Source organism: Lycorma delicatula, chromosome 4 (assembly GCF_047948215.1).
Source record: "Lycorma delicatula isolate Av1 chromosome 4, ASM4794821v1, whole genome shotgun sequence".
Classification (NCBI taxonomy): domain Eukaryota; kingdom Metazoa; phylum Arthropoda; class Insecta; order Hemiptera; family Fulgoridae; genus Lycorma; species Lycorma delicatula.
Window position 1 is genome coordinate 2,686,254 of NC_134458.1, and position 25,491 is coordinate 2,711,744.

A 25,491-nucleotide genomic window follows, 5' to 3' on the forward strand; every position below is an offset into this window, starting at 1 on the left:
AGGAAATAAATATAAATTACATAACAGAAAAATCAATGAAAATAAAATTTTTACAAGGTCATAAAAAAAATTAATAAATTATCTGACCCTGCTTTAATTGATATTTTAGTTGCAGCAACTAGTAGAGTAGTTTACTAGTGGAATATTAATAAATCATATTATAAACAAAAACGGCTATAAAAAGCAAAACTACAAAGGCTAGACTAGTCAGTTTAAAATGCTATAGAGACTAAATAAATATAACACAAAAAGAGGTAAACTTAAGGAAAATTAGTAAAATGAGGAATTTTATGCACCAAAAACTAAAATAACCATAGATGACCTACAATGTCAAATTATTTCATTACTTTCATAACTGAAAAAGAGACAACCGGTAACAACAATCGGATGGCATTCATCTACCTTTTTGTAATCCATTATGAAGCATGGATCAGGATCCTCATATTTGCTATACATATTAGTAATAATACTGAGCTGCCAGGTTAACATAAAATATTTTTTATGAAATTAAAACATCACAATTTAATTATGTAATAACTGCAAAATTGTTAAAGGAACTGGAATTACATATCTCATTATACAACTACTTACCTTAATTTGTAAAGGGAAAGAAAGCACCACTAATAATTGTGTTGATATGAAAAGCATCACCTTACAAAAAGAATTATCCCACTGAAAGTTTCTAATATCAAAAGAAATATAACAGGTCTTTCAGTACTCACCCTTTTACGAGAACTAATTGTATTCTAATGAATTAATAAACCTGACTTACCAATAATTAGTGAGTAAATTATACATATACAATGAAATTCAATTTTTTTTCTTAAATTTCAGTTTATGAATTTACTGATAATGCGATGTAAAGGAATCCAGTTATATTATTTAAATTATAATTCTTCTTTACTGAACCAGAATACACTGATGAATGCTTAATTCAGAATCACCTTCTGTTTTTATGGTCTTGTACACTATTTTTGTGTTTTTCTTTTTTTTTTAATAAAAGGCATTACTTGGTGGAAATCTTAATTTATTAAACAATGCTGCATGAACAAAAATTAAAAAATAACAGAATAGTTATAAAAATGATAGTGATAATAGAAATACTAAAATAGAATGTTTTTTAAAAAGTTTTAGAATGTTTATTTCCAGAACTTGAACAGCCACTTTTCTCTCATTTTCCTATTAGCTTTTGATAGTGTAAGTTTCTAAAGTACAGCTAATCAAACCATCTCATACATATTATTCATTAGAAATCATTTTTAATTAGCTGTTAAAACATTAGAGCCGTATGTAGTTTCTCAATATCTTTCTTGAATATAAGTTAACACTTCTTTTTCTTTGCAGCTACACTACTACTTGTAGAATGAAATTAAAAATCTGAATCTGAAGACTAGAACTCTTGATTTAAAAATGAAGGCTTTAATGACAAGCTTATCAGCCTCTAATAATAAAGTGATTATTAGCTCATGCTGAGCAGTCTATAACCAGAGGCAAAGTTTGGTGACACAATTGTGTCCAAAACCAAAGTTATCATGTCTTAATAATGGTTTGCTAATAGAATAATTTTAAAAAAATTATTCAAAATACATACTTAAACAAGATAACAATAATATAATTACTCTTAACAAAAACAGTTAAATTTTCCAAAGACTACAGTGAATAGCTTTTAAAAATGATCACTACAGCTGCTATCTGAATTTATGCTGTATATACAAAACTGATTTCATAATATTAAATGACAGTGTTTTTCCTATATACTAAGTCAATGGTGATTTGAAATCATTAAGATTTATGAGCTTTTCAAGAGCTGCTATGTTCCAGATAACTTGTTGAAATATGATTAGCAAGAATAAATAAAATTTAAAACAAATTTTATCTTAAGTTACATGCATGACTACTGCAGATCTCAGAAGTGAATTTAATAATAATTTCAAAGATTGATTACCATCACTTTAATATGAAATTTAAATTACAAGTTCGGTAAAAGTAAGTAGCGGATATACTTTATCTTAAACTTGTTCTTTCATGATTATAATCGATTAATGAAAATATTGATCTATAAAATATCCCTTTTTTTGATTTTAAAGAGCAATCCAAAACATTTCTAGCTAAGTTTTAATAATACAGAAACAAAAAATCGGAAAGTACTTCAGATACTGTACTTGTAGTACAAAGTAACACATTTTATAATAAGTACTATGTTGAAATTTTTAGTGTTCACACGTAACTATAACAAAAAATTATTTCATAATAGTATGACTATTATATAAGACAATTTTGCAATTATTACAACAGTAAAATAAAGGAAAAGCAGAACATTATTAAACTACATCACTTAGGGCCGTGCTAGACCAGATAACTGATTAACAATTTCTGCCAGGTTGTATTCATTATAACATATCAAGAGTGATTAGAACTCTCATACTGATTTTGGAGTAAGTCAGGAGCTATCACGTTCCAGGTTATTTTGCTGATAATCAATCGGTACAAATTAATGATAAGATTTAAATAAACTTTTTATAACTACCATTAATACAGGATTAATACAATGCGTGTCATTTTACAATATTTCAATTGTTAAGATAATACAGTTTTTGCATACCTTTACAAAATACCTTGTATTTATAATAAAATTATACGATATAATATAATAATGCCGAGTAACATATAAAATTATTTTCCTTTTCACACATTAAATGTGAATAAAATTCTATACAGTATAAAAAATATTTTCAATATAAAAATGTTTTTATATCGACATACATAGAAAATTAATATTACATTAAATACATTTTATAATCAAATAAAATAATACTTTTCTTAATTCATACTATATTCATACGAAGTTATAATAAATATTACATCATTATTACATATCACCGATAAAACTTCATTATGTCTCAAATTAAATGAGAAATAAACTGGAAAAAAAAACAACATACACTGGGCCAAAGATGAATACAGTTACTAAATAATTATAAAAATTAAAACATCAGTTAAAGTTCAACATGATTAACCGTTACACAGTTAGTTTAATATGAATTATCGTTTATACGATCAGGCTATGACTCATTTAAAAAGTCACAGTCTATTAAAACAACAACTATGTCCCTGCCAAACTATGAGAAGATAAAAACATACAGACAAAAGTAATATGAAATATATATTTATAATAGTACTATTAAATACCACACATAAATAGCCTTATGCTTTACAGCATAAACGATTATAATAAAAACATATTATTGTATAATACCTATAAATGTGTAAATGTAAATTTTAATTTATGCCACTCAGAAAAATCTGATTCATTTCCTATTAAATATTTATGATTATTATGAAACAAGGAGTCTTGTGCCACTTTTCCAGGAAAAGTACTCAAATATTGAGTGTGTGTGTGTGTGTGTGTGTATATGTATGTATGTATGTATATTATATATATATATATATATATATATATATATATATATATATATATATATATACACATACATATACATATATACAAAACACAAACACACATTAATGGTAACTTATTGCATAAAAATAAGTTAAAGACTTGTTGTTTCATTTTATTTCTTGTTAGTACCAGCAATAAAATAAGTTTATTACTATGAAATAAAAATATACTTTAAAATTTGAGAAATTCAGAATTATTTGAAAACCTTCTAACAGATTATTAATTAATAGATAGTGTTTACAAGTTGACATCTAACTGTGGCATCATAGATGTGCAAATTTGTACTGATTTTAGATAAGGAACAATCATTTAACACAGAAAAATTAATAAATGCTATGTCTCAATAATCGACTACATGACCGACCGACGGAGTAAATAATAAAAATTAAGTTGAGCAAGTACTTATTACTTAATTTACTGTTAATTGATTAAGATAACTAGGTTACAAGCCGGATCGAGAACTAGTAGTCAAAGGTAGCTGTCTCACCCATCAGTGATCAGTCGGTGATAAAACACCACTCGAACACTTTATACAGGACATGGACATAATACATAACCCTGAATTCTCATAAATATAAACAACAGTGGCACTGACAAGCAACCGATCTCCTTCATTAAAACATTCAATCAATAATTTAACAAAAAGTCCAGACACCCATCTAACATGAAGGAAAACAATTACTTTGGCCGATAAACAATTTAAAATAAAGCCATTGTATTATAAAGCAGTCTTGCTAATGATAATATATCTTAAACTATAAAAAATAAAACAAACAGTCCACTTATCAGAACTGACCAAATCCTATATCCATCCTATCGGATTTAATTCGGTCAAAGACATGATTTGAAAGGTAACTGGCCTGAGGGTAAGGAGAATTGGAATATGGGGAAGGGTAGGGAAAATTGGGCCCAGGGACATGAAGATTATGCGAGGGTCCATACGGGAAACCACTTGGGGGATTAGGAGAGTAAGGGGAAGAGTACTGGTTATAAGGGTACATTGTGGGCAACCCTGTAGTTCCCATGTTTGCAGCTACACTGGACATCGCCGAGTCCATAGGACTTGCTATTCTACACCCTCTATCAACTAAACTTCCACTAAACGACTCTAGATGTCCACCCATATGATGTGGAGGACCCATCAAGCCAGGGTAAGAAGAAGTGTTATAATTGGAAGCAAGACTCGAAACTGAAAACGAACTAGGCGTGTCATTACTTGTTGTTGCACTACTATTTGCCAGAGAAGTGACTGAAAAATTAGAGTGTGTGGTAGGAGTGTTGGCAGTGTACTGAGGACTGTAATGAGACACTCTTGGGTATTCTGAGAGGTATGAAGAGTCTTCGTTGTAAGAGTGATTAGGTTCTAATGCTTCCACGTTATGCGGTGCATCACCATCACTAATATTCGGAATTTGGTCCACTAATGATTCCAAACCCGATAAGCTCTTTGAAGAAACATCTTGATTAATATTTGTCTTTGGATTGAAATCTGATGGAGGTCTTTGGGGATACCTAACAGATGAGTGGCTTTCAGAATCACCAGAAAATTCCTCATAGCTGTGGTAACTCATGTCTGGAGACTTCTTTCTCGTGGGTGCTGCTGCACCTGAGAAGTGGCATTCTACATGACTATGGTTATTAGAATTTTCATCCTTCACAAGAGGAGGGCTCTTGCTCGTTTCTTCTTGCATAGAAGTAGGGGGCTCAAAGTCAGGGGGCCCAAGACTAGGTGACCCTGGAGATCGAGAGCCTAGATTCTGATCTGATGAGATAGCAGCACTGATTTCTGATGACAGATCAGAGTGAGTGAATGAGGGAGGTTGTGGAGATTGGCTGTAACCATGGGACTGGATCGGTGACTGATGAAAATTATGTGAAGAAAGAGGGGACTGAGCGGAATTCTGGTTTTGATACGGTTGACTATGATTTTGATTACTATACACTGATGGAAATCCTTGCTGACAAAGGTTCATTGGAGACTGAATAGGAGGTGAGAAGCAGTCTGATAGTTGTGTACCTTGATTACTAAGTTCTGATTGTACAGGATTTACAGGAGGTGCAGGCTTTACTGCTGTTGTACCTTCTGTCTTTATCTTCTTTGGTCGCCCCCTTTTCTTTTTTGGCACATTGTTAGCATTTTTATCCTCTTCTTTAACTGCTTTTGGCCTTACTTCTTCTTTACCATCTACTGTTCCTTCAGTCTTTATCTTTTTTGGCCTACCTCTCTTTTTCCTTGGTTGTTCTGGAAGTTGTTCTCCTTCTTTTTTGATCACAGCGTTGCTCAAGTCTGTTAAACTATTATTCACTTTATTATTATTATTATTATTATTATTATTATTATTATTAAAACCACCATAAAACATTTGTCCATCTTTACCCTCTTCTTTGACATCAGGTTCAAAGAAATTCTTGAGTTTAGAATAGGTGAACACAATCTCCTTCTCATCTAGTTCTGGAACAATACCGTTCAAATAGTCTCGAAATTTCTTCAGGGCGGCATAGAAAGGTACTTTGTCAGCAGCACGCGGTAATTGTGCACACCGTGCACTTGATGATGGCATAACCCACATATACTGAAACAGAAACATTTCAAATTATCATACCATCAAAATAATAATAAACAGAATATTAAATAATGAAAATTAAAATTTATTAAAAAAAATCTAATACAAAATCTGAGTACTAAGATCAATAAACAGAACTACAAGATAAGTAGTGTAATCTTGCAGGATTACATTACTTATGTATATACAAAAGCTATTTATAAAATAACCTATGGTCAGGTATTAAAAATAAACAAATAGATTGAAAAAGTTTACTACATACAAAAATTACATGCATGCTTATATTAATTCTTGTATAGTCCCCACCAAATTCAAGCACTTATATTGCAACACCAGCATGTCGACACCCTCTTCAAACAATGGGACCAGCAAAATACCCATCCACTCGTTCATCATTGCTTTTTAAGTGTTTAGTAGCCAGCCAATTCTACAATTTTGTGAACATTTGGATATCAGATTGTGCCAAATCCAGGCTGTAAGAGGGATGGCAAAAAATCTGCCACTTAAACTTGTTCAGTACACCTTTAGCACTAGTGGATGTACATTGTCATGTAAAAAACCTCTTCACTGGCATATCTCATCATTTATTCTTATTGCTCTTCTAAGCTTTGTCAATGTTTCATAATAAATATCTATGGTTATTGTCATACCTGGATTCATAAATTTTGCCAACAAAATTTCCTTCACGGTCAAAAAACAAAGCAGCCATCATTTTTTTGTTCAAAATGGTCTGTTTAAATTTTCTGGGCTTGCTCAGCGAATGTGCTTGAGTGTATCCACTGTTTGGCCTGTTTTTTAATACAATATCGATGAACTGCATTGATGTCTAGTCCCTAGTAACAATACTATCAAGAAATTCACTTCTTTTATTCTGGTACTGCTGAAAAAAAATCAATGCTGTTCCCACTATTTTTCATTTTGTGGGTATCTATAAGTTGTTTCAGTATTCATTATGGACATTACTTACGGTAATCCAATCTGTCTGTAACAATTCTGTAAAGAGTGGGCCTTAAATTTCAGAAAGATTTTCACTAAATTTAGTAATTGTGAAGCAATTACTAATACTAGAATGTCACCCTCTTTCTCCCTCATCATGAACATTGGTTCACCCTTCCCTGAATTCTTGTACCATTCTCTCACAAAACCATCACTCATTATATTATTACCATAAACTGTATACAGCCAATGGTGCATCTCAGCTGCAGATGTTCCTTCTGCTTGCAAAGGAATGAATGATGCAACATACCTTATAACTGGTGAAAACCGTAACAACTGCCTCTATAAATTACAAAGTACTACTCATACGGTATAGAACTAAATGGTGATTGTCTGTAAATGTAATGATATTTTAGCGTAACTGATGTCTACTGTTCATGTGCTTTGTTGTTAAGGAAACCAGTTTGTTTATTTATAAATAGCCTACACATACAAATATATGTATTATGTATAAAAGTACAATATATATCATTATATTATTACTAATCTATATCATACTATATGATCACTATATGATACTATATCATAATTAATTATAAATCAACAAAACACTGAGAAGTACTTCTGATCCTTACATAAACTACAATATTGATTATTATTGTAAACAGTGGTAGATGCAAGTAATAAATATAAAATAAAAATTGTAAGAGGAAATTACAGTAGTCGTAAACAAGAGCAGTGTTGTTATCAATAGGCGAGTGAAAGCAGCAGACTAATTGAATCCTCTTTTGAAAACTACAAGTTGTATGTTTATATGCATTCACCTGGATCAGTTTTCACATGATAAAGTCAATTGAATGTAAGAACTCAGTGTTACAACATGAGGAATGCTTTCAGAGGAAAATTTTGTTTCTGGCCCATCTTAGCCCTTTGTTAAATAAATGTATGGGTCCAATGAATATACCATAAGTGTTTATGCTAAAAATTACAAAACTGTACAAGAGTGAAAAATCTATGTTGATGGCTACAGTAAGCCATTTTTATGTAAGTGCTGTTGTTCAAATATAACCTTTAATTTTCAAAGTTGAGATTTCATAATAAAAACCTGATATTTTTCTTTCTAAAATTGAAAGAAAGAATCACCATGAATGAAGGTAGGGAACAAAACTGAGTCAAGATCTGTAACACACTATTTAAAGAAAAAATAATTTTAAAAAACTGACAATTTATTATAAAAGACAGTAATATTTTATATTCATGATTAAAAATCATCAAAGTATGAAAAGACTTCTCTCATCTGGGAAGTTAATTACTCTTATTTAGTGATTCATTAACTAATTCTAACACTGATAATAAAGTAGGGATATAATATAACACTGACCATAAAGCAGCGGTGGGGGGGGGGGGGGGGAGAGTCTGCTATATTTAAATTATAAAAACTGATAATGCCAGGTCAGGCTTCCATAATATACAGAAACCTAATTATATAATACAAAATTAAGGTCAAATTAATTACAACAGCTATCCAGAAAGTAACTTGTGTTTTGTAACTTGACTTCTTGTCACAACATGCAAAAGGCTATTTGAAATTTTCAAAAACTGAAATGAAAGCTCTATAATGGTAAAGCATCAATTAATACAAAACTTACTGTCAGTTCATCGGACAGAAAACTAGGTCGATCATCATATCATTCTTTATCATGAACATCTGAGCAACTATTTTTAAATATGATACACCACTGCCTCATTGCAGTTCCATTCGTTACATCTCTCCCACACACATCACATAGTTCCTGATAAATCTCAACAGGTTTGTAGTTTTTTGCCAAAATAAATTTAATGATTGATCCCACTTCACAACTGGGAGGAATATTTTGTAGTTACATTTTAAACAATTGTAAAAAAATCAACATGATACAACACAGTCCTTCAAATATTGCAGCTCGATGTGAACTGAGTCAGGCTAAAAATGACCACCAAGATGGTGCTGCTACTCCCACTCCTTTGTGAACAACAGCAAAACTTAAGTTACTTTCTAGACAGTCCTTGTATTATTAATTAAATAAATATATAGAGTGCTTAATAAATTCAACTACAAAATATGCAAAAATTTGAAATAAAAAATTAATATTATAAGAAAATTAAAATAAACATATGCAATTCCCATTTGTATTTGGTTAATTATTACTAATATGTGGTTTAGTTAAGTACAATTTCATTAAAAGATATATGGATGAGGAAAGAGATGAACTGAAAACAGAAATCAACAGAAGATGAATTGAAACTCGTTAATTAACGAGTTCAGTAATTTATTAAAAAAAAGTGTCACAATAATAGAAAATATTTTTAGAATACTAAAAAAAATTCAAGTATAAAAATAAATCAAAACATCACTGGAATTTCTATGCACTCATTGCAAAGCACTAATTTTTTTAATGGCTTACCAGAAATATTAAGAAAAAAAATGTTTCACTCATACCGCATAATAATTTGAATCTACTCCTATAAATGATACTGAAAAAATTGAAGATAGGATTCTAAGAAAAGAATAAGTAATATACTACTTCATAATTAATAACATAAGCACACAAAACTACTTCATTTTTACTTCCTCCTTCGAAGTAAAGGAAGTATTGTGATTGTGAAAAATTTCAGTTTTCAGATTTCAATGGAAATATCCATTTTGATTAGTTTTGATGTGACGTCTGTAGGTACATACGTATGTATGTCGCATGACTCAAAAACGATTAGCCGTAGGATGTTGAAATTTTGGATTTAGGACTGTTGTAATATCTAGTTGTGCACCTCCCCTTTTGACTACAATTGACTGAACAAAAAGTGTAAGCCCAAAATAGAAAAAAAATTGGATTTTCGACTTTTTCTTAACTGCAGTATTAAGAGAGCATTGAAAGCTTTTCTATATCATAAGTGGCACTTATTTTCATCGGTTCCAGATTTATAGCCAAATAAAATTTTAATTAATGAAATATTTGGATCATAGGGGAAGGCACATCGATTCGAATTGGACTTCATCTCTTTTTTAAAATGTTTTAAAAATTTACAATGAATAATTCAATAACAAAAAAAAAATCAGAAGTTATTAATGAAATAAAATTTTATGTACTTTTAAAAATATGTGTATGTAATTTAACAGGTGTACAAGGAAGTCAAAAGTTTCAACTGAATGGAATATTATTAATGGAAATGTGAAATTTAAATGATTTGGAGGAAAAAAATTAAACACACTTTCACAGATGAGATATTTGTAACTTAAACAGTATTACTGATCCAATAATAAGGATAGATTTAATTATACTAAAGAAACTGAATTTATACAATAAAAAAATTACAACTCGGCATTTAAAACTAAAGAAACTGAAACTATGCACTTTTGGATAAAAAAAATTATACTTAAAATAAAAAATAATATCAAAATCTGCGCATTACCATAAACCTTCAACCAACAACATACCTACTCAAAATCTCTAACTCTACAGTCAAATAAAATCAATAACCATTAAAAAAGGATATATTTAAATAAATAAAACAAGAAGCGATTAAAGAATTTAAACAAATTAAATCCAAACCAAACCAGATTGATTTCAAAGGTAATAGGGTATATGAAAATGTTTGAACAAAAATATTTATATAAATAATGAAGTAAATTTATACACACATGTAAAGTGGAAGAATACAATATGATGTATAAATAAAATAACTCGATATTAAATCATTAATAATACAATCTAAGCAGAATATACAAAGTAAAAATTTCTCAAACATATTTGAACAAAAAATTAAAATGGAGACTTCAAGATAAACATAAAACATAATATGGATATACACATTAACGATTATAAACAAACAAATCAACATTGTAGGAAAAAATTATATAAATATATACAAAGAAAAAAATTAATATAATAAACACTAAACAGGAGAATAACATGCTCCTGTCGATATAAGTTTCAAATTTTAATTCATTAATGGCTACTTTTCATAAAAAAAGTATCCTTAGAATCTGTGGAGCATTTACTGCTTTATAACTAATACTACTTTTTATACATTTTGCATAACCCCAATTTTCATTAAAGAACTTAAAAAAATATTTCAAATTACATCAATCTATTTCAATTATGTTATTATATAATATGTTAAAAGAAATTCTTTTCCAGAAATTGATATCAAAACCGATATGCTGCTTTTATGTGTATTATATGTGGTTTAAAAAAAAATACTTTTTTTCAAGTACAGTATTTGTAAATGGAATTAATGCAGATTTAAAATAGTCATTTTATTGTAAAACCATTTTATAAATTTCATATTTTCATCAGTTATAGAAACTGAAAGATATCCAGACAGAAAAAAAATGCAATTTGTGTCACATCAAAAGTACAGTTAGAAAAATTTGATAAAAATATAGAATATTATACATTCTTATATCCATTAATCAAGCACTAAAAATAAAAAAAGGGGTTGTACAAAAAGTGAAGAATGTTTGGCTCAAACAGATTTAAAACTAATAATTAAAAAATACTTCTTCGGTACTTATAACTTTCTTTTATTTGCTTTATTGTCACTGTTTAAATTTATACAATTATCAACTTGTGTCAATAACAGCTTTTTAACCTCATCATCGCTTCCAAAATAACTATCTCTTCAAGATTTTCTTAGATCACACAAGTAAACAAACACCACCAAACCACTAGGGCCATATGGTGGGTGCTTGAATATTTCAAGTATTATATGAAACAAAAGAATGCTGTTAGAAAAAAGGCTACTTCTTTTGCACAGCACATCAGGATCAGTTAAATGAAGTATTTTGTAGTAAATTTGACAATTTTTTTGTTCCACCTGGCATAAAATCGATGAATAACAGGCCTTTCTAACCTCCCAAAAATATTCATCATCACTTTCTGTGAGCTCAAGTTTGGTTTAACTTTATTCAATTTTGGTAAATGTTCTTCAACCGCCACTCCATTGACTGGCATTTACTTTCAGTAATATTGTCAGATCTGTGATTCACCACCAGTAACAAGAACAACGCGATTAAGAAATTTATCCTCCTTTTGCTTGTACTAACATACTAAAGATCCTGTCTGCCTGTCCTGTTAATTTTTTTCTTTTCTTTAGACAGCAGTCAAGGAACCAATCTGGTACTAATTTCTTTGTAGCAAAGATGTACGCAGATGATTTCAAATTGGAGACATTAAAATAACAGGAAATGATCAATGTAATCCATTGATAGTGAATCGTCCATCCTTATAATTTCACTGTTGATTTTTTGCTTATGGGGTCAGTTTTAAATGCCTTTGAGACTGCCAAGTACAACAATGAGATGCGAGTTGGCCATAATATCAGCAAGGCTAGTAAGTCAGAGAACAGTACAGTAGCTGCTTTCTTAGTACAGCTTGGTAGGATGGTGGCTGTTGGTGGGCTTGTACAATGATTCCATTTTTGAGGATTGTGTTCAGGATTTGTGCTGCTTCAAATATATAATAGGGTCTATTAATTGAAGTCTAAGTCATGGACCAAACTCCTCCTTCTATCCAGTTACATAATCAGTTCACACAAGTGGAAGTCAGTAATATCTCTGACAGAATAATTTTTTTCTTCATTGTGGTGATACCGCATTATCAAAACCTGTAATATTTAATAATATCTTTACTCTAGATTACATTATAATACTACTCATTTTTTATTACACGACAGTAATAACCTTTATGTCAGTTGTAAGTCTGAAGTACATCATAGTTCTGTTTTGCATGTCCTCCATTTATTTGAATTTTATTTTTATTATTTACTAAATGAGCAGACTCAATTTTTGTCTACTATTCTATCAGATGAAATGGATTCATCACCGTGGTGCTAGCCTTTAAGATAAGTACAGTACAGCTAAAACAAATTTAAGTATTTGGGAGTAGTTCTAAAATGTAGGATATATAATACCCACATCCCCATTAACTACAAGTACTTTCTAGTTGTATTGTATATGTTTATCGCTTAGTAAGTCCTTTTGTTTTCATCTTATAGAGTTAAATATCTTTTATCATCTATGCAAAAAGAGCTTTTAAAATATTTAAGATGGAAAAGTAAATAAAAAAATTTAATGAGTTGGACCTTGATGAAAAGGAGGTGTATGGTAATACCAGCTAATCTGTTCCACAGATTCTGTATAATGTCAAAAATATTTTTAAGTGATTACAAATATCTATGTTTTATAGGTAAACCCTATACGAGGTTTGATAAAAAAAACAAAACACATAATTTTAGTTTTCTAAAAAGGTCTTTATTTATTTATCGATATTGATTTTGTCACCTTCAAAGTACTCTCTTTCAGATATAATACATTTGCCAGTGCATTTTCCATTCTTCGAAGCATCTCTGGAATGCAATTTCTGATATGGCGTTTAACTCCTACAGTGATTCTGTCTTTATCTCTTCAATGCAGGCAAAACATCATCATTTCATGGTTCTTTTCAGCTTGAGGAATAGGATGAAGTCACAGGGGACGATGTCTGATGAATATGGAGGCTGAGGCATCATAACAGTGTTGTTTCTGGCCAAAGATTCATAAACTAGCGATTAAGTATGAGCAGGTGCATTATTGGGGTGCAATTGCCATGAATTGTGTTTCGCCACAAATGTGGGTGTTTCTTTGGATTATTTCAAGCAAGCAATGTAGAACTTCCAGTACTCCTTACTGACCATACAAATTGGTGGCAGTACTCATGATACACTAGGCTGTTGAAACTAAAGAACACAGTGATCAGAACCGTCACATTTGATCGAACTTGATGAGCTTTTGTCAGTCTTGGTTCTTAAGAAGGCTTCCATTGGGCCAATTGGGCCTTAGTTTGAATATTATACCCACACAACTATGTTTCATCACCAGTTATGATCCATTTGAGCAATTCAGGATTGTTCATTTCATTCAGTAACTCATGAGCAATGTTCACTTCGCACTGCTTTTGGTCTAAACTCAACAATTTTGGAACAAATTTTGCTGCCAAATGTTTAATTTCCAAAACATCAGAAAAAATTTCTTGACATAAGACAAATAATATGCCAACATCATCAGCAACCTCTCTGAGGTGATTCAGTAATTGTCCATAATCATGTTCTTCACTTTTTTGACATCATCATCAGTTGTTGATGTGCTGGGAGATGACATCCAGGATGTCTGTCATCTTCAACGTCTTCACTGCCCTCTTGGAAATGTTTGTACCCTTGTAAACGCTCGTTTTATTCATAGAAGAATTGCGAAAAGCAATATTCAACATTTCCAATGCTGCGCTGCATTTTATCCCATTCTTAAAGCAAAATTTAATGCAAATTCTTTGTTCCATTTTTTCCACAAGTTAAAAATTGCTCATGAAAACATATGTAACCATTTCAAAAGCAAACTACAAATTAAGCATCCAATATGGCTACTAATGTAAATATAAGTTAGAAAGAAGTGTACTAACACAAGAAAACAAAATTGTGATGAACTTATACAGTACGGAAAATTAAAAATTCTGTATACTTTACGATCGAACCTTGTGTGTTCTTTTAAAATATATATGATTCAAAAAAAAATTTATTATATTATAGCATTATGAAAAATAATGATCTGATTAATCAGCTGACTGATATAAAGGAAACAAAAGTGCACACAATTACAGTAAACTAAAATTAAATAATAATTCTATTAAGTTGATAAAAGATGATGCAGAGTATGCAATTTTATTTGATAATTAATCTATTACTAGATATATATATATATATACACATACACTTTATCAACTATCTAATGCCCATGTGAAACAAAACTACTTGGCTTTTTTTTTCTGTAATCTGAATGAAATTCTAAATGAGTAACAAATAAAAAAATAGCTATTTATATGAACAGCAACATCAATGAGGTTTGCTTACAAGCAGTAAATTCATAGATCCAATTCATTTACTTTCCTGGCAAAATAGCATTAGAGATATGCTGCAAGAAGGAAAATATGGTAATCAGCCAAATAATGGGGTACAGATTTTGCATTTCTCGTCATTTGATGTTCCAGGGACCTCAAAAAAATAAAAATAAGTAGGGGATAATGTTCATACGTATGTATGTACACGTGTTGAAACTTAATAACTTTTGACAGGATAAACCAATTTTGATGAAGTATGGCACAGAGACTTGTGTATATGGGTAGACTTGTTAGTAAAGGTTTGGGTTCAATAACTCCAGGAGGTGGGGTAGAAACGAGAGGTTATTTCTAAAGACTGTTTCATCGTAAAAAAATTTATCCTGAAAACATTATAAGTATTTTTTATTTCTCTTAAACTACATACCTTATACTACTTCTCTACATAATCACCACATGAATTAAGACATTTATCCTAGCGATACATCAGCTTCAATATACCCTAGTTGTATTATTCTGCCGCCAGCCATTTAGCCACTGATTAAAAGCATTTTTAATTTCATTGCAACCCGTGAATTACTTACTACTCAAAAATTCTTTCAATTTCCCAAACAAATGGTAATCAGAAGGAGCTAAGTCTGTACTATATGGTGGGAGATAGTAAATTTCCCATCCAAATGTTCTCAGTAAATCACGTGTCAGACCTGCATTATTGTGCAGCTGGATGACGCCGTAGCCTCCCATGTCACCAATTTTGAATGGTGCGCTGTAACTTACGTAGATTTTTGCAGTAGGCTTCTGAATTTATAGTTGTTCTATGTGACATGAAATCAATCAGCAGTATGCCAAACCGATCCCAAAAGACTGTGGCCATCAGTTTGCATCCAAATAGCCCTTTGTTGGTCTGATTGGTGATTGAGGATGATGCCACTCACTTGACTGCCGTTTTCTCTCTGGCGTGTAATACAAAATCCATGTTTCATTGCCGGTAACAATTGAATTAAGGAACTCATCACCTTTTTCTATGTAGTGCATCAAAAATTCCAAAGCAGATCCCATTTGGATTGTTTTGTGACGTTTCGTTAAGACATGCAGCACCCAACATGCACAAACCTTTCTGAAGCCTAAATGGTCATGAACAATGCGACCAATAACAGCTCTTGAAACATCAGGAAAAAGAAGAGGCAGGTGGAAAATAATTGAGCACCGAGCTTTTCTGATTTCATCATCGTGTTTCAACAAGTCCTCGGTGATTATCGAAGGCCTCCCTGAACGTTTTTCATCATGCACATTAATTATGTTATTTCTAAACCTTTCACACCATTTTCGAACGTTTCTTTCATTCATTACAGTATGACCATATGCAGCTACCAACTGCCTATGAATTTCAGTTGGCTTAATGTTTTGATTGTTTAAAAAACGCATGACTCCACGTATTTCACAGTCGCTGACAACATTGATTTTCATTAATTTTATAACATAATAAACTTACATGTAATTAAAGATACTATAACACGACAACTTACAGACAACAATGCAGTGTGTACATTACTAGTGTGGTCATGAATGACACAGGTCTGCCAAGCTTAAGGAGAGAAATTCCCCAGCGGTCTTTACTTTAGATATCCCTAGTAGTTACTTTGGGTCAATTCTTTCAAAATTTAGCAAACATAACCCCGCTTTATATTAAGCTCAGTACATGTGTACATGCTTATCTTACCATTAAAAAAAAAAAAAAAGTTATATAATAGAAGTAAATAACTGAAACCTTTAATGTACAATAACGTTTAACAATGGATGGAGTTATTCCAAAATATGTTAATGTATAATAAAAGAATGAAGCTAAGAAAGGTAAACAGTATTCAACATAGAAATGACAGTGTTGTTAGCAGAAAAATAATAATCATTATCTTGATAACAACACTTTTACATACAACTGAATATGAAGATTAACTGACCGAATGAGATTAAAATACAACTTCAAGCTATAAGATTCGTTTGTTTTCGATGGACCATGTTTTCTTCATGTTATGTTCATTATTTTGCATAAGTTATAAGTTATCAAGGTAACACCAAACATATATATAAATATAAAAATCAACATTACAAATAGAAAGAATATAGATGTGAACCCAGTCAAAAAAAAAACCCGAGGTTTTCAGTGTTATATAAACAAAGGAAATCGAAATCTTAAAGTGACACTTAACATTAGAAAAGGTAATAGATTATTTTACTTTTAATAAAAAAAAAAAATATAAATATATACATACATATTATTATTATGTACCATAATTGTCATTGTAGTAAATTTAAATGAATAGTTGAAAATAAAAGTTATTAAAAAATCATTTAATTTTTAACGATGTGAAAAAATTCTTTCATTAGCGTCTTAATAATTTAGTATATAATAAAAGTGATAACAAAATTACTCTTAAATCTGAGCCTCTATGTGTATTACAGGAGTAGAAATTTGAATACCGACAATCAGTGTCTATGCACTCATAAAACTGAACTACTGTTATTCCGAGATATTCAAATGAAGTATTTAACTGAATACAAAGTGACCAACATACATAATTTCACTAAAAAGTTTCCTTTCCTGGAAATTGAATTATTTATTGTATAAGGTTTTTCTTAAGATAATAAATTGAACTTTATTATAGTATATATATAATTTTTGAATATTATGCAAAGTGTCCCATGAAGAAATGGGGAAACTTTCACGTCATGTTCTACTGGTGAAAATATTGAAAAAAGTTCATATAAACATAGGTCTGGAAATGCTTTGTTTTTGAGTTGCGGCTAGCGAAAGATTTTGCCTGGATTTCAGCTCTTCTAATAAAAAATCCCTTTCGGCATGCCAAAAGGTGGAGGTAGATTTCACCAGTGCTAAGTAGGAGATAAAAAAGATTTACCTTAAAGTTAAGAAAAAATTCAAATTTACTCAGTATGACAATGGTTGCATGTGAAACTTTTTCACATGTTTAGCATATGACAAGCCCCATCTTCTTACAATTCCAGCAATAGTTTGGTCATCCCTTGTTGTAAGGGTTGGTCATATCAAAAATTGTCAAATGTTTTTAGGTAATGTTTAGATGACTAATGACCACTTTAAACTGATTTGATATTGTGCCTATTAAGGAAGGTACGATTTATTTTGTCTTTTTTTCTTTAACACAGCATGGTTTATATTCAAGTGATTTAACTTTAATTAGTTCTTGCTGTGTTCATGAATTTTATGTTTTGTTTCTTCATTGTTTTCCAATTTTTTACATAATATTTGATTTATATATTTTTTTTTTTTACTTGCTTATTTATTTTAATTAAAATATCATCCCTGGGCCAATTGTTGGAGATATAAAAAAAATTTACTTACATAAGTTTCATGTCCTTATCCAAAGAATAGTAGGAACTTTAAACGAATTCTATATTTTACTTAATAAGAATGTTATAGCAATTTTTTTTTTGTTGAAAAAGCCCCCCAATTTCCACCCTCATGGTCCGATTTTTCCCATTAACGAACTCAACAGAGATTTTGGGTCATTATATTTTATATTTCAATTTGAAAGCGATCGGCACAAAATTACGGCAGTTATCGTATCCACAAGAAAGTGAAATATACATATGTATTTATAAACTTTTGAACTGACAGTGGTTTTGGGGTCTGGGGGATGTTAAACATGAAGATATGTTGAAAGTTTCAGGAAGTTATGGTACCCATTATAATAGGTAGCTTTCTTATGAAATCTACTCAGAAGAAGCCCTACTGTCATTTTTGGGACTCAAATTAAGGAGTAAAGTTTGTGGTTTATGTTATTTTTAGCTTTAAAATAGGATAAAACAGATCCCAGAACTGTAACTCAAGAAGTTTTTAAGACATCCAATGTAAATCACAAAATCCTAAGTCTAAAAACAGGTTTATTTTTAGGTTTGTAGTACAGTAACTTTGTTAAAATGACTATTAAATGCAGAAGATTTAGTAACAAAACTTGTAGAGAATTTAATTCTGAGAAAATTAATATAAATACAGCCAATAAAAACTTTTAAAAATTGGTTTTTCTTTGAAGCAAAACAGATGAAAAATTAAACGAAGAAAATCATATTTCTTCTTCTTTCTATACCTAATAAATATTATTCTTAGTATAGAAAAAAAAAAAAATTATAAATGGTAAAGAATAACAAACCTCAGTTATAGTAATTGTTCAAAATTCCCTCCTTCACAACTTACACAGAACTCTGCCCAACATTGAATATTTCCAATGGCTTTCCATATCATCTCAAGATCGTTTTGCAAAAATTCAATGGCATTTTGTATTTTGATGAGTAAATCTTCTTTAGTATTAATGTTTTGTATGTATACTATTGGTTTTCATATGGCCCCAAATGAAGTAATCTAGTGGCGTTAAGTCAGGTGATTGTGTTGACCAACTGAATGGCCCACCACGTCCAATCCAGTTTAAGAAATTAAAATTCAAGTGATTTCTAGTTAATAAAGAAAAATGTGGCATTGTACCATCATGTTGTAAAATCATTTACAATCTAGTTTGTAAAAGTATATCCTCCAAAAGAGCTGGCAAATTATTTTTCAAGAAATGAATGTATGCATCTCCCGTAAGGTTTTCATTGGAACACATGGAACCAGAATTTTGTGATAAATAATGCCAAACCAAACATTAATGTAAAATTTATGTTGTCAACTAGTTTCCACAGTACCATGTGGATTGTCTTTGCTCCATAAATTACTATTTTTAGAACTGAAGACTCAGTTTCTTGTAAAAGTGGCTTCATCAGTAAATAAAATTGAATTAACCTTATCAGCATTGCCTAGAGGCCAATGACAGAAGTTTAACCATTGGTGGTAATCTGTTGGCTGCAAATTTTAAACCTTTTGTAGGTGGAAAGGATAAAAATTTTCTTTCCACGGGATGCGTCATACTTTTTTTTGACAAGCCAGAGCGATATGAAATTCGCCTTGTGATAGAGCCTGGGCTATGCTGAATCACATGATGTTCATCAGCAACACAATGATTTACTTGGTGTTCAACAGAAAATGAACATGTTGGAAATGACCCTTTTGATCATAAATGCTGAACACCAAAGAAAAGGTTTTTGTATTTGGAATCTGCCTTCAAGGAAATCTCCCTTGATATTCATGTAAAGCAGTTTAAGAATTTCCATTATAAAATCCATAAACAAAAAAAAATGATATCGGCATATTTCTCGTTAGAAAACTGAAACAGCATTTTTACACTATCATATAACACTACACTTCCTTTATCTGTATGATAATTTATGACAACAGATTTAAACGAAGTACACAATTTTCATAGTTGACCAGCTGTTAGAATGCTAACCTATACATTACAAGTTTTTTTTTTTATTGTTACTCTAAAGTAACTTACACTTCAATTTAGATTTTTAACTAATTATTTTGTTATACCTGTGTAAATTATTGAGTATAAACAACTAAAATATTGCTTTAAAAATTCTGTATTTCATTTAAAATTATTTTTTAATTAGAGTTTTTGTTTTTAAAAAGAATGTTTATTAAGTACAGAAAGAATAATACGACTTTCTGTTTATTTTTCATCTATTTTGCTTCAATAAAAAAACAATTTTTAAGTTTTTATTTACTTTTTATTGCTTGTACATTAATTTTCTCAGAATTAAATTCTCTACAAGTTTTGTTACTAAATCTTCTGCATTTATTAGTCATTTAACAAAGCTATTGTACAACAAACCTAAAAAAATTTGTTTTTTGATACAGAATTTTGTGTTTTACATTGGCTATTTTAAAAACTACTGGAGTCACAGTTCTGAGACTGTTTATCCTGTTTTCCAGCTCAAAATAACATTAGAAACCACCAACTTTAATCCTTAATTTGGGTCCCAAAAATTACAGGAGGGCTTCTTTTTATTAGAAGAGCTGAAATCTGGGAAAAATCTTTCGCTAGCTGTACATGAAAACAAAGCGTTTCCAGACCTATGTTTATATGAACTTTTTTCAATATTTTTACCAGTAGGACATGTCCTGAAAGTTTCACAGTTTCTTCGTAAGACACTCTATATATTTCTTTTGTTATGTAATAGAAGTAAATAACTGAAACCTTTAATGTACAATAACGTTTGACAATGGAGTTATTCCAAAATATGTTAATGTATAATAAAAGAATGAAGCTAAGAAAGGTAAACAGTATTCAACATAGAAATGACAGTGTTGTTAGCAGAAAAATAATAATCATTATCTTGATAACAACACTTTTACATACAACTGAATATGAAGATTAACTGACCGAATGAGATTAAAATACAACTTCAAGCTATAAGATTCGTTTGTTTTCTATGGACCATGTTTTCTTCATGTAATGTTCATTATTTAGCATAAGTTATCATGAATGATTTTGTTTAATGTGATGAAACTTTGATAAGTATATAAATATTATTTTTTACTTAAAACATTACATAGTTTAATTTCCTGAAGGATGATGTTATTTTGCATTTACATATTAGTAACTGAAGTCAGTCCTGAGTAGAACAGGTATCAGACATTTAGTAAGAAATAATTTTTTTTAAACAGTTTTCCTTATATTATTAAAGTACAGCCACTAAATTATGTTCCTTGTACAAGATTATGTTAGTAAACTCGTACTGGTGGACTATCAGTAACTTTCTGATCACTGAAATAGAGTAGGCTTTTCATACCAACATGCTTAACTTCCCACCAAAGCCTAAAAACATTACTAAATTCACTGTGGCCTGTGTATTAGCAGTCACAGTGCAAAAAATCTACTGCTGCATGTCAGAATGAGAGTACTGAAAGTATGAAAGCTTTTCAAAAAACATACAATTAGCCCTTACAAAATAAGTATTTTTTTTTTACACTCAACTACGAATTTAGTCGATAAGGAATATTTGCAGACATCCATCATAACAATTAACATTAAAGAAAATATTTTTACAATGTCAGCGCCTTCATCCAGGTTAAAGGTAATTTTTTTCCAGGTACACCAGATCAATTCATCTTGCCTGAAGCTGATCTACACATAATTCAGAACTGAAAATTATGAAACAGGTTAGACCGAGTTGCCAATACAGGAGAAGAATGAATTAGTATTGGCAATCCTAACTGATGAATACCTTTACAGTAACAGCTAATACTAAATTGTTTAAAAGCTATTGAATTAATGTTTTACATCAGTTCATCAAATTTCATCTTGTGAGGAGTATTATAATACTAGTTGTGCATTGCACATGTTTGTAACATCCCCTGTTCCCTTTTTTTTGTTTTTTTTTTTTTTGTTTAACCTCCAGGTCTGCAGTCAAGCAATTCTTTCCACACAGAGGATGAGATGAATGTTTTGTAGCATGTGTGAAAAATGCCATGCCTGACCAGGATTTGAAACCAGGACCTCTGGGTGAAAGGCCGAGACGCTACCACTCGTGCCACAGATGCCGGCCCCTCTTCCGTTAATCCACAACTACAGGTAGCTTTTATTTAGTCAGTACAGCAGCTGTTTTGATATTTAATTTTCTTGTTTATACTGCTAAATATCCATGATGTAAAAGTGACAACTAATTAGCAACACATTCTATATTAAAATACAATAAATAACATCAAATAATAAATTAAAAGATTAATAATTATCAAACTAATAATAAATAACAATAATCACCGTATTTGTGCCATCCACCAAATCTGGCTGTCTTCCAAAACTAAAATCCTTTTTACCAGAAAAAACTTCAAATATAAGTTTTCCATTAAAAACTGCAATTTTGGGTTTAAATTTTTGTAACTTCTCAAGTAATACTTGGCTTCCTAGAAAAACACAATTTATAAAATAAATTTAACATGAATTAATTTTAAAAATGCAAACACGCACATAAATATAAATGTACACAGCTGAGTTGTTAGTGATCCACCTATTGACTAGGTGGTGAATAAAATATAATATTTGTTGTTAAATAAGAATTAACAATAAATAATAAGATGTCTATTTAATTATTTTGTATAAAATTAGATATTTTAGCTATCATCAAATCACTAAGTCAATAATTCATTTAAACAATAAAAAAAGTAAGAATGGATTTGTGCAGTCAGTGTTTATATTTGTTAACAGAATTTAGTGATAAAAGAAACTAAACAAAATATGTTATTTAATCTCCATAAACTTTTTTTAAAAAGCTACAACTATTTTGGTACTTCCTCTGGGGGTTTCTGTTCATAACACCTGAAGAAGGTACTATGTACTGAAACAGCTGTTGTGGTTTTTTAAAATAGACTATGAAAATCAAATAACATATTTTGTTCATTTTCTTTTGTTATAATGGATTTTTATCAAGTAACAGTTTCATCCATTGATTATTAGTAGTGAAAAAAAAAATCTTTCTCACTTATGTTATTGATAATATATATATTTTTTTCTTTTGTCTTCAGTCATTTGACTGATTTGATGCAGCTCTCCAAGATTCCCTATCTAGTGCTAGTCATTTCATTTCGGAATATCAACTACAACCTACATCCCTAAGAATTTGTTTTACATATTCCAAACGTTGCCTGCCTACACAATTTTTTCCTTCTACCTGTCCCTCCAATATTAAAGCGACTATTCTAGGATGCCTTAATATGTGGCCTAAGGGTCTGTCTCTTCTTTTAGCTATATTTTTCCAAATGCTTCTTTCTTCATCTATTTGCCGCAACACCTCTTCATTTCTCACTTTATCCAACCAACTGATTTTTAACATTCTCCTATAGCACCACATTTTAAAAGCTTCTAATCTTTTCTTCTCAGATACTCCGATCGTCCAAGTTTCACGTCCATATAAAGCGACGCTCCAAACATATACTTTCAAAAATCTTTTCCTGACATTTAAATTAATTTTTGATGTAAACAAATTATATTTCTGACTGAAGGCTTGTTTCGCCTGTGCTATTCAGCATTTTATATCGCTCCTGCTTCTCCATCTTTAGTAATTCTACTTCCCAAATAAAAAAATTCTTCTACCGCCATAATCTTTTCTCCTTCTATTTTCACATTTAGTAGTCCATCTTTGTTATTTCTATTACATTTCATTACTTTTATTTTGTTCTTGTTTATTTTCATGCGGTAGTTCTTGCGTAGGACTTTATCCATGCCATTCATTATTTCTTCTAAATCCTTTTTACTCTCGGCTAGAATTACTATATCATCAGCAAATCGAAGCATCTTTATCTTTTCACCTTGTACTGTTACTCCGAATCTAAATTATTCTTTAACATCATTAACTGCTAGTTCTATGTAAAGATTAAAAAGTAACAGGGATAGGGAACATCCTTGTCGGACTCCCTTTCTTATTACGGCTTCTTTCTTATATTCTTCAATTATTACTGTTACTATTTGGTTCCTGTAAATGTTAGCAATTGTTCTTCTATCTCTGTATTTGAACCCTAATTTTTTTAAAACGCTGAGCATTTTATTCCAGTCTACGTTATCAAATGCCTTTTCTAGGTCTATAAATGCCAAGTATGTTGGTTTGTTTTTCTTTAATCTTCCTTTTACTATTAATCTGAGGCCTAAAATTGCTTCCCTTGTCCCTATACTTTTCCTGAAACCAAATCCTTCTCCTAACACTTCTTCCACTCTCCTCTCAATTCTTCTGTATAGAATTCTAGTTAAGATTTTTGATGCATGACTAGAGTACAGAACTAATTGTTCTGTACTCCTCACATGTATCTGCTCCTGCTTTCTTTGGAATCATGACTATAACACTTTTTTTGAAGTCTGACAGAACTTCCCTTTTTTCATAAATACGAGGTGCAACAATAAAAGTAATGAGACTGATGGGGAAAAAATGTTGCTTACCGTTTTAGTCATGTTTAGTGTTGTCTCCTTCAAAGTAGTTCTCCTCTGATTACACACACTTATTCCAGCGCTTCTGCCATTGATGGTAACATTTCTGGAACTCATCTTCTGTAATATCCTCCAAGACCCTTGTCACAGCATTTTGGACATCTTGTGTTGTTTGAAAATGGTGTCCCTTGACCGCCATTATGACTCTTGGAAATAAAAAAAAAAGTCGCATGGAGCGATATCTGGTGAATAAGGTGGCTGTGGTAGTACTGAAATTTGTTTTGAGGTTAAAAATTGCTGTACTGACAGTGCAGTATGGGATCGCGCATTATCGTGATGCAGAATCCAATTATCAGCAATGTTGGCACGGACACAAAGAACTCGTTTACGAAGTCTTTCTAAAATTTCTTTGTAGAAATATTGGTTAACTGTTTGTCCAGGAGGCACCCATTCTTTATGAACAATTCCTTTGGAATCGAAGAAGCACACAAGCATGCATTTCACTTTTGACTTTGACATGCAAGCTTTTTTTGGTCTGGGTGTTCCCTTTGAGCATCATTGCAAACTTTGACGTTTTGTCTCTGGATCGTATTGAAAAAACCAACCTTCATCACCAGTGATAACACGGCTAAACAAATCTGGATTGATTTCCGTTTGCTCTAACAGCTTGGCTGCTACATTTTTCCGTGTTTCTCGCTGTTGTTGTGTGAGATTTTTGGGGACCATTTTTGCACAAATCTTTCTCATACCAACATCTTCAGTTAATATTAGACGAACCGTTTCTCGATCGATGTTGAGTTCTT

The 25,491-nt window shown here is 30.7% G+C and overlaps 1 protein-coding gene across 1 annotated transcript in view; it reads right to left on the reverse strand.

Moving 5' to 3' along the window:
• Nucleotides 1-3,862: 3,862 nt before the first annotated feature.
• The window catches only part of Tdg (Thymine DNA glycosylase), a 118,670-nt gene continuing 97,041 nt past the window's right edge, over nucleotides 3,863-25,491 (reverse strand). Inside the window, exons 6-7 of the mRNA XM_075362141.1 lie at nucleotides 22,535-22,677; nucleotides 3,863-6,033 (exon numbers count right to left, since the gene is read on the reverse strand). Of these exons, the coding sequence (XP_075218256.1) occupies nucleotides 4,246-6,033; nucleotides 22,535-22,677 (1,931 nt within the window). The 3' untranslated portion in view covers nucleotides 3,863-4,245. The remainder of the gene's footprint in view (nucleotides 6,034-22,534; nucleotides 22,678-25,491) is intronic.